Source organism: Mobula birostris, chromosome 23 (genome assembly GCF_030028105.1).
Source record: "Mobula birostris isolate sMobBir1 chromosome 23, sMobBir1.hap1, whole genome shotgun sequence".
Taxonomy (NCBI): Eukaryota; Metazoa; Chordata; class Chondrichthyes; order Myliobatiformes; family Myliobatidae; genus Mobula; species Mobula birostris.
The window spans coordinates 12507496-12518104 of record NC_092392.1 but is presented as its reverse complement, the minus strand read 5'-3'; the positions used below and the strand labels follow the sequence as shown (position 1 = coordinate 12518104).

The following is a 10609-nucleotide window of genomic DNA, read 5'->3' as shown; positions in this document are numbered from 1 at the left end:
GGCTTCAGCTGCAACCGTGGGAGGACAAGAATTGTCGCCATTTCAGGTGGGCAGAACGGTGTGTAGTGGTTAGTGTTAACGCGCCAACGATCTGGGTTCAATTCCCGCCACTGTCTGTAAGGAGTTTGTATGTTCTCCCTGTGACTGCATGGGCCTCCTTCCCGGGCTCTAGTTTCCTCCCACAGTCTAATGACGTACCAGTTAGTAGGTTAATTGGTCATTGTAAATTGTCCCGTGATTAGGCCAGGGTTGAACAGGCGGGCTGCTGGGTGCTGTGTCTCACTGGGTCAGAAGCGCTTGTTCCACACTGCTTCTCAAAATAAACAAATAAAACTCTGCATCAAGAGTAGATATTGGTTGGTAATGTATACGCTGAGACAGAAATGGGGAAGTTAAGAAAGGGAAGAGCCAAGCAGCCATAGTTATGACAACATGTACTATAACAACATGACTTGACCCATGTTCTTCTTTTCAGATGGTCCTGAAGTGTACGGCCAGTGCTGAGGATTTGGCCACTTCACCATGTTCAATGGGATAGCGAACAAAACAGAGGAGAGTGGCAGCTCTCCCTATAATTATCTGGCCCTCCTGTTTGGTGTCCTGCTTATTGTGGCCATCATGCTGGGTAATATTCTGGTGTGCATCAGTGTGCTGCTTGAAAGATCTCTGAAGACCGCGACCAATTACTTCATTGTCAGCCTGGCTGCAGCAGATCTACTTCTTGCAGTTCTTGTTCTGCCACTCTACGTGTACACTGAGGTAGAGCATTCATACACTCACTCCGATTGATCAGTAGGGTAGCCTCCCGGGCCCACTCTTAGATTCTCCATCAATGACCTACCCTCTGTCACTGGTCAAAGCGGAATGCTTGCTGATGACTGCACAGTGCTTGGCTCCATTTGCAACCCCTCAGATCATGAAATAGTTGGAATACATGCAGAATCGGGCAGATAAGTGTAAACTGACATTCAGGCACCTATGACAACCTCCAATGCTCCTGTGTTGGCTACATTAGTATCATAACTGGTAGAAGGTCAGGTCAATCACAGAGTGATGAGTGACAGAAATACTTGAAAGTTCCAGCCCTCAATTTACATGTATTCTCTCAAATGACTGACAAGACATTGATTACTGCTTCTCATAAACACGAGCAAGTCTGCAGATGAGATCCAACCCAGCATGGAGATCCAAAGCAACACAAACACAAAATGCTGGAGCAACTCAGCAGGTCAGGCACATTCTATGAAACTGAATAAACAGTCAACGTTTTTGGTCGAGACCCTTCTTCAAATGTCCTGAAGGAGGGTCTTGGCCTGAAATGTCAACTGTTTATTCATTTCCATAGACAATTACTGCCTCTCCAGTAAAGATCTTTCTTTGTGATAGGTTGTCAAATCCTGAGGCCAGATTACATATACAGCAAAGTTCCCTCCATAATTCCTGAGATTCCAAAGGCTGGCAATTGACGTATGATACAGTCTGCATCTCACCTAACAACCATTTAAATATCAAGTGACTGACTAATCTAAAGCAGAATTTTCTAGTCTATGTATCGTTGTTTTGATAAACAAATCCCCTTTACTTTTCATAGACTGGCATCTTACACATTTTCTATTTTAATTCCTCAACATCAGCCACTCATCTCCAACTTCCTAATTTTCCAGCTCACTGTAACACTAATCCATCTTCTCTCCTCTTCTCCTTGCTACACACATACTTTCTCTCCATTTTACACACTTTTGTTTCCTACCATTTCCTTCCTCTAATTCCTGTCTCCAGAAACTGGATGTTTTCTTCTGACTACTTTTGGTCCTATTGATCTATATCTGACCTTTCTGCAGACATGGTCACAGATTAATGGCCTTGTACAAAAGGTATTCCATTTTGACTGCAAGGCATGCTGGTTTCTAAAGAATATCTAAATGGAAGATATCTATAATGGTATTCAGCAGTCCTGTGTCTTCATATGTAAACCAACTGAGAAGACATCAACTTGCCTGATCTTAATGTCAATTAAGCATAGATCTGCATAGACTGGAGAAAGTTCAACAGTTGAATTTCCTGTATGTCCTCATTAGTATTTTTTTATGTATTTGTATTTATTTTATTTCTTATATTCGATGGAGTAAAAACCTTTTACGTTGCATCTCTGGTGCAATGTACAAGCAATAAAGAGGGGAAGTGTGGAAGGATATTGCCCAAACTCTTAAGATTGTATACCTAATTGTTTTGTATTCATGTATGTACAGCCAGATATGCAATCAGATCAATGTGTATTGACGAATCTGATGGCCTGGTGAAAGAAGCTGTCCCGTAGCCTGTTGGTCCTGGTCTTAATGTTGCGGTACTGTTTGCCAGATGGAAGCAGCTGGAACAGTTTTTGGTTGGGGCGGCTAGAGTCCCTGATGAGGCATATGATGGTGTGTTTTTTCACACCAGATACTGTAAATTTCCTGAATAGAAGAAAGTTCACATCCACGGATGTGCTGGGCTGTCCGCATCACTCTCCGCAGTGCCCTACAATTGAGGGTAGAACAGTTCCCGTACCAGGCATTGTCACCGCCAGTCAGGATGGTCTCAATGGTGCCCCTATAGAAAGTCCTGAGGATGTGGGGACTCATGCCAAACTTCTTCAGTCATCTGAGGTGAAAGGGGCACTGTTGTGCTTTTTTCACCACACAGTCAGTATGTACAGACCACGTGAGATTCTCGGTGATGTGTACACCGAGGTACTTGAAACTACTCACCCTCTCAGCGACAGTCATTTGTTATCCACGTTGTTCATTACTGGTCGGTACAGCTCCGCAGTGTTGGTGCCGCCTCTAACTCAATACTTCTGTTTTCCTCCAGTTTCACGGGGGGATCTGGACTCTGAATATGTTCCTGTGTGATGCGTTAATGACGATGGATGTGATGCTTTGCACGGCTTCCATTCTCAACCTATGTGCTATTAGTGTAGACAGGTCAGTATCAATGTTCGTGCACTCTGACGGAAGTGACCACAGACCAGGTGTTCACGGACGCCTTGGTTCATGGCAGGGGTCCATGGCATAAAAAAAGTTGGAGCTACAGACCCCCCTCCACATATCTGCCGACTGAAGTGTCGGCAGAACCTTTACACTGTGTAGAGACTGTAACCGTAATTCTGGTAGATAGATAGATAGTTAGTTAGATAGATATACTTTATTGATCCCGAGGGAAATTGGGTTTTGTTACAGCGGCACCAACCAAGAATAGAGCATAAATATAGCAATACAAAAACCACAAACAATCAAACAACAAAATGCAAACTATGCTGGATGGAAAATAAGTCCAGGACCAGTCTATTGGCTCAGGGTGTCTGACCCTTCATGGGAGGAGCTGCAAGCTGCAAGTTCGATGGCCACAGGCAGGAACGACCTCCCGTGCTGCCCAGTGTTGTATCTCGGTGGAATATGGCCGAAGTCCAACAGTAAAAAGTTCAATATCCGGCCTACAAACACGTTCCTCAATCATAATATGACCCGCTAACTTCACTAACTACAGCAACAAAATTAAAATTAGTTACACAACAGATGGTGCAAAAGTTGTAACTATCAAGCTATCTACATAAGGTTGAAAATTAAGATTCAAAAAGGCATAAATAAGACAACAGTCAAAGTCGATTTTAGACAAGAATGAATTATAGACAAAAGACAGGAGGAAAACTGATAAAAATGGAAATAGAACAATCATTGCAGCCCAGCTGTCCATTTAAAGAGAACACTTTCCTAGAGAGAGGGACAACAGAAGTAGGAAAGCAAGCTACATAGAAAATGATGATGGGGACTGTTGTGATGTGGGCCAGCATTGACCCTTTGGACAGAATGGCCTCCCTGTATCATTAGAAGCACTAGTTTGTGTAGATGGTAGAGTAAAAAACTAAGGGAAATGAAGGTGGCAGCAGCATCTGATCATCCCACTAGACCATTTGGGAACCCCTCCATTGGGCAGAAGCAGATTTGAAAAGTTACTGAGGAATATGAAGAGGGGGATTGGAGCAGAATGGGGGAAGAGACGGGGTGGGTTGAGAGAGGGTTTGGTGGGTGGTGTGTTGGAAGAAGGGGATGGGGGAGGTGGGGAGGGTTGGGCATGGGGAGGATGGATCAGGCATGGGGATGGGGCACACAGAGGTCTGAGTGCAGGATGGGGGAACAGTCAAAGAGAATAGAGGGGAGAAAGGAGGGAGGGGAATTTTCTCCAGGACTGTGGGTGTGCTAGAGGTCTGGAAATTGCCCAGATGTGACACCCTTGATTGAAAAAGTGTGTCAGATTAACAAGAGATGTTAGAAATGGTAATTATGGACAGCATTAAATAATATTTGGAGACATGAATGAAAGCCAGCATAGATCATTGAAAGGCAGATCATGATCTGAGGTTTTTGATATAGCAATAATGAGGATGGATGGAAGAGAGTAAATGTGATCTGCATGCATTTTAAGAAAATACTTGCTAACATATCGTGTAAAAGGGGATTCAGCAAAACTAAGGTTTATGAAATGTTCAGTGTTGAAGTCAACTTGGATAAAATTTATCTTAAGAACAAAGAACAACCACTCTTGGTTAATGGTTGTCTTTCTAAACTGGGGAATGATGAGGTGAGGTGAGGGCCTCCGTCGGTCAGAGATGACTGTGGGTATTGTGTCCTAGCTGTCTAGATACGCAAGCCTGGGCAGTATGATATGGAGATCAAGCTGTTGCCAATGTACCAAGCTCCCCCTCTCCACAATCTGATGAATCCAAAGGAACGACAGAGCCCGACACAGTTTGGTACCAGCAGTGTCACAGCAGTTGCCAGTCAGTGTTGAACTCAATGTAGGACTGCCCTAATGACTCCAGCTCCAGATTTTTTCCCTTGGGGGTTTACTCCTGAAGCCTTCCCTATGAGTGGGTATAGCTGCAAGGCAGCAGAGGTTTGAGATCAGAGTTTTCCTTCTAGATGAGCTGCCAACCATGGCTGGCAAACCCCATCTGCTCAAAGCAACTGGTTTTAAGGGGCCAGTAGCCCGCCTTTGCCCCTTCTCTTGTCAGTAGAAATAGTTCTGCTGGGCTTAGTAGTAAGCCACACGCAAAGCCCAGGAACTGGACTTGGTTGTCAGAGGCTATTTGAGGCACACGCCATAAGGAGCATTTAATAGGTAGTGCAAGCTGAGGAACGATAGAGTGTAAGGATATGTATTTGTATATTATTTACTTGCAGATTGATTCTGAATGGGAGGACAAAAAGGAGAGTAGGTTACCAAGAAACAAAATCATACAGATTCAAATAGTCTATATATATATATACTGTATTAGTTGGTGACCTTGCTGCTTGACAGCACATCAGACCTGGAGGCAGCTGAGGCAGGAAAAAGGGAGAGGGGGAGATGTAAAAAGGAGAATATTAGCTAAAATTGTGTGAGTCCCCTTTAAAATAAGATAGAATAAATAAAGCAACACACATAAAAGTTGCTGGTGAACGCAGCAGGCCTTGAATTTCCGGCATCTGCAGAATTCCTGTTGTTTGCGTAGAATAAATAAAGACAGGAATATATTTTGTACTTCTAATATTCCAGTTAATCAATCCTGAACAAGGCTTCCAGCCTTCAGTATCTTCTCACTTGGGAAAATAAAAAGTCCCCAACCTCGCAGTCTTCCTCCACCTTATATATTGGATGAGTTTGTGATTCAGTCTGATATTATCTCAGAACCCAGGAAAACTAATTGCATTAGTTTAATGATATGTGTGTCCTAATACTAGGAGGGGTACACTTGTCAATCCTGGGAACAATGGGTTGTAGTTTCCTGCCTCAGTAACCTTACTGAGTTCCACTTAACTGAGAAGGCAGGGATCCTAAATAAAAGCAATTAAAAACCTGCAGTGCAAAACTTCGTAACGGTGATCCTGAAGTTACTGGATTAGTTTCGAGGAAGAGGTATGGACACACCACAAAGTGGTTGACACTGTAACTGTCCTGTGAGATCCATTGCTAGGTGGCTTTTCACAGCGGCCTCTGCCCTCTCTCCCGTACAGGTACATTGCCGTGATCGTGCCCCTGAAATACAACAGAAACCAGTTCAGCGGTCGGCAACTCATCCTCATCGCGGCCACCTGGCTCCTGTCCCTCGGCGTGGCTTCTCCCGTCATCTTTGGACTCAACAACGTCCCAGACCGAGATGTGACGGACTGCAAGCTGGAGGATGGGACCTTTGTCGTGTACTCCTCTGTCTGCTCCTTCTTCATCCCGTGCCCGGCCATGCTGCTCCTCTACTACGGGATGTTCCGGGGACTGCGGCGCTGGGGCGAAGGCCGCAAAGCGCCGCCGAAGTCCGAGGCTCGGGACCGGACGCTCTCCTTTAGGCTCACGGTCACCGCATCAAAGGGAGACGCTCGCAAGAACCTGGCACTCAAAGCGATCTCTGCTGGCGCCGAGAACGCCCAGGACAGCGAGTTGGTGACCTCGCCGCTCGACAGCGTCTCGGACCTGGAGGCAGCCGAGGCAGGAAAGGGGGCGAACACGAAAGAGAATGGATTCGTGGGCAGGTCGGGGGCCACGTCCAGGAGCCGGAGGGTCAGCAGGCGGGAGAGGAAGGCGATGAGAGTCCTGCCGGTTGTAGTGGGTGGGTGTTCGCCCAGAACGGGCAAGGCGGGCAGTCATCGGGGAAGGAGAGTGGGGAGGGATTAAGGGGCAAAGGCGCGGATGCTTGGGGTTGTGGAAGGGTGCCGGGGAATGGGGAGGGGGAATGGAAGGATACGGAAGAGGGACCATAAAATGGAAGGTGAGGGCAGGAGGGCGTGCATGTGAGATGCAGCTGGGGGATAGACGGGAAGAGGTGTGTGTGGTGGTGGGAGAGCACGGGGCCAGTAAGTGTACAGGAGGATAGGGAAAGGTTTGAGGAGTATTTTAAATAATTTTCTTTAACCCATTCATGTTACCTCCCTTCAGGGGTATTTCTGGCCTGCTGGACTCCGTTCTTCGTGGTTCATGTACTGAAAGTGCTGTGCGAGGCCTGCACCATAGGCTCCACGCTCATCAGCGTCGTCACATGGCTGGGTTACGTGAACAGTGCTGTCAATCCCATTATCTACACTGTCTTTAATACAGAGTTCAGGAAGGTGTTCCAGAAGTTACTATGCTGTCAAACATGAGAGGGCCTCGCCCGGAGATGGACATTGCAGTTGTGGGTGTTGCTCACTTTAGCCGCTCCCGCTGCTAAGGGTGTGTTGTTCTTCTCTGACCCGTCAATGAGGCAGCAAGACCAAACTCATCCCTCAAATCCACTCATTCCACGTCTCAGCTCTGCCCTTTCTGAAGGAATTCCTTCAAAGTTTGTGTTTATTTCTTTTGAGATGACCATCACCTAAAGTGAAGATTATAGCTGGAGGGCGTAATGCTACTGAGGGAGAGCAGGCCCAGAACATGCAAGGCCTTGGAATGCACAGGCTTCCAGCTGTTCCAACACAAGGAAATTATCCTGAGGAAGAGGACAGAGTTCACCTGGGTGGCGGTGGAGGTAGGGGTCTGTAACCATCACACTGAATAACTGACAGGAACTTTCAACAACCTGTGGGGCACGGAGGTAGCACAGCACGGCAGAAAAGACGACTTTCACTGGCATTAAGAAGGGGCTGTTAAGCAAGGCTAGATAGCAAATTCTTTCCTTGGCATAGAATGATATAGTCATAGTCATACTTTATTGATCCTGGGGAAAATTGGTTTTCGTTACAGTTGCACCATAAATAATAAATAGTAATAAAACCATAAATAGTTAAATAGTAATATGTAAATTATGCCAGGAAATAAGTCCAGGACCAGCCTATTGGCTCAGGGTGTCTGACCTTCCAAGGGAGGAGTTGTAAAGTTTGATGGCCACAGGCAGGAATGACTTCCCATGACGCTCTGTGCTGCATCTCGGTGGAATGAGTCTCTGGCTGAATGTACTCCTGTGCCCAACCAATACATTATGTAGTGGATGGGAGACATTGTCCAAGATGGCATACAACTTGGACAGCATCCTCTTTTCAGACACCACCATCAGAGAGTCCAGTTCCATCCCCACAACATCACTGGCCTTATGAATGAGTTTGTTGATTCTGTTGGTGTCTGCTACCCTCAGTCTGCTGCCCCAGCACACAACAGCAAACATGATAGCACTGGCCACCACAGACTTGTAGAACATCCTCAGCATCGTCCGGCAGATGTTAAAGGACCTCTGTCTCCTCAGGAAATAGAGACGGCTCTGACCCTTCTTGTAGACAGCCTCAGTGTTCTTTGACCAGTCTAGTTTATTGTCAATTCGTATCCCCAGGTATTTGTAATCCTCCACCATGGATCCTCCATCATGTATATGAGAAAAGAGGAACAGAAATGATCAGAACTGAGAGAGTTGGTGGTGGATATAGAGTGAGGATTAAATTCTATTATGCAATCAATAAGCAACATAAAGATAGAGGGTCATAAAGTCAGGGACAGGGTCATGGGGTGAGGGTTGTCGCTGGGAGTGAGTTGGGGACAGGATCACGGGGTGAGGGTTATCACTGGGAGCGAGTCAGTGAGCAGAGTCACGGGGTGAGGGTCGTAATTGGGAGCGAGTCACTGACAAGATTTATGGGGTGAGGGTCGTCACTGTGAGTGAGTTAGGGACAGGGTTACGGAGTTAGGTTAATCTATTGGGAGCACAAGGAAAAACTTAGGAAGGAGATACAAACAAGGGAGCGACGAGAATACAAAGGAGAACTATGTAAAGGTTTGAACAATGGAAGCTGATACTGAGCAGGGAAGTGGATTTCAAATTGATACATCAGTGGAGGATATACATAGCGGTGGAGACATTCTTCAATGCCCAGATTCCTACACAGTCTGCTAGTTTTTGCCAGTTTGGAATATCGCCTTATATGCTGGAAAACAATAACGATAGATTAATTTCAAATATGCAGCTGGGCCAGAATTCCTGTGCTTGAGGAGTAGAGGGTGAGACAATCTACCAGTAATCCAGAAGCACTGGAATGATAATCCGGAGACTAGGACTAGTACAGGAGTGAATAGAAAGTGAAATTCTACTCTGGCTATTTGGGAATTTCAGCTTGGATCAGAAATTTAAAAAAACAACTGATTCAGGTAAAACTTATATTGTTATGTTATAAATGCCAACTAGTTAACCAATGCCTATTAGGGAAGAAAACACCACCCTTGTCTAGTCTGTGGGTAGGGGGTTCTGCCCTGCACTAACTATCACCAGTAGGGGGACCCAGAAAGCCACTCTGTCAGAGCATTTCACAGCCATCACGGAAGGGTAGTTGCTAGCAAGTTTGCTAGTGACACTGACCGGACTGTCTGAGAATGAAGCTAAGCCTCGGAGGATATTAAATCAAAGTGCTGAAGAAGACCATTGGTAACCACTAGCTTGAGTCTGATGATCTTGTGGCACTGAGCAACGCTGGGGAATGACTCCCTGCAGGGCCTGTTGGGATTGAGGAAGAGAAAGCATCGGTCTGCTCTATGGTAGAGATAGAGCAATGTTTGGGAGAGGTTGGGACACGAGGGATAGGTGCATTTACAGATGTTGGACTGGCAGGAGGTGACTGGGATGAGGAGTTGGGCTTCAGGAGAGGAAGCCTCAGGCTTTGGGAGTGTGAGGGCCTTGTGGTCAGGAGAACTTTGATCCATGATAGCTAGAATTTAATTTAGTATTACAAGTTCAAGTTTAGTCACTTTCCACAGTATTCCACACCTTGAGATCCCAAGGACATTTGCTGGAAGTTTGATTCACTCTTAGGAATAATTCCCATCAGCTTTGAAAACAATTTTTAAGTTAGTTAAGACCTTTGAATATAAAGGTTAGAATAACAGAATTTCTATTCACAGGAGGTCATTATGTATTGTCCTGTGTTGGTGGGCAAGGTAGTGGACACTATCAGCTCTGAAAGCACACAGGTAAGACCACCAGAGCCTACAAGCTCTGCACACAATGACAGAAATGTCATGATCAGTCACGTCCTCTTGCCACAACCTGCCCTCCTGTTTGTAAATGCCTGAGGGAGATAAGAAAACAAAGGAAAAACTCTCGGACAATAAGGAAAATTATTTTGGAATTCCTACTCCATCTCTGCTCTACTCAGCCAAAGAACATTCTAGCTCACACGGACTGAGTGTAATACACATAATCAACTACTTTCTATATGATCCAAACTTTGCTCCATTCAGAAAACAATCCAGTTTTTGGCTGAGAACCATCTAACAGTTAGCAACAGTGCACCAGTGAGCAATATGTTTCAGACATTCAGTTCTGTCTGGGGAAAGGACAAACCGCACAATAACCAACTCTTCCTCATCTTAAATGTCGTTTCCGGCCCTGGTCTAGCAGGGGTAAACCAACTGCTGATTATTTTAGATTTCTTGTCAAGTTAACCATATCTAAAGCAAATATTTTGAGCCTAGTTATTGAGTTTTTTTTAAACCACATTGGATCTTTTTTTTAGGATTATCTAGCTAGTTGAACATCCGAACTGAGCTCATTATTCCAAGAAGTTTGACCAGAAACATGTACTGTATTAAAGTAGTATCTCTTGACTTGCATTGAATGTTTTTATTAATTTAATTCAACACAAAA

At 45.3% G+C, this 10609-nt stretch overlaps 1 protein-coding gene across 1 annotated transcript; it reads left to right on the top strand.

The window, feature by feature from the left end:
• Positions 1 to 522: 522 nt before the first annotated feature.
• On the top strand, positions 523 to 7148 carry drd4-rs (dopamine receptor D4 related sequence). The gene is made up of 4 exons (XM_072241852.1): positions 523 to 759; positions 2851 to 2963; positions 6033 to 6619; positions 6946 to 7148. The coding sequence occupies exons 1-4, from the start codon at positions 523 to 525 to the stop codon at positions 7146 to 7148; spliced, it is 1140 nt and encodes a 379-aa protein (XP_072097953.1).
• Positions 7149 to 10609: the final 3461 nt, after the last annotated feature.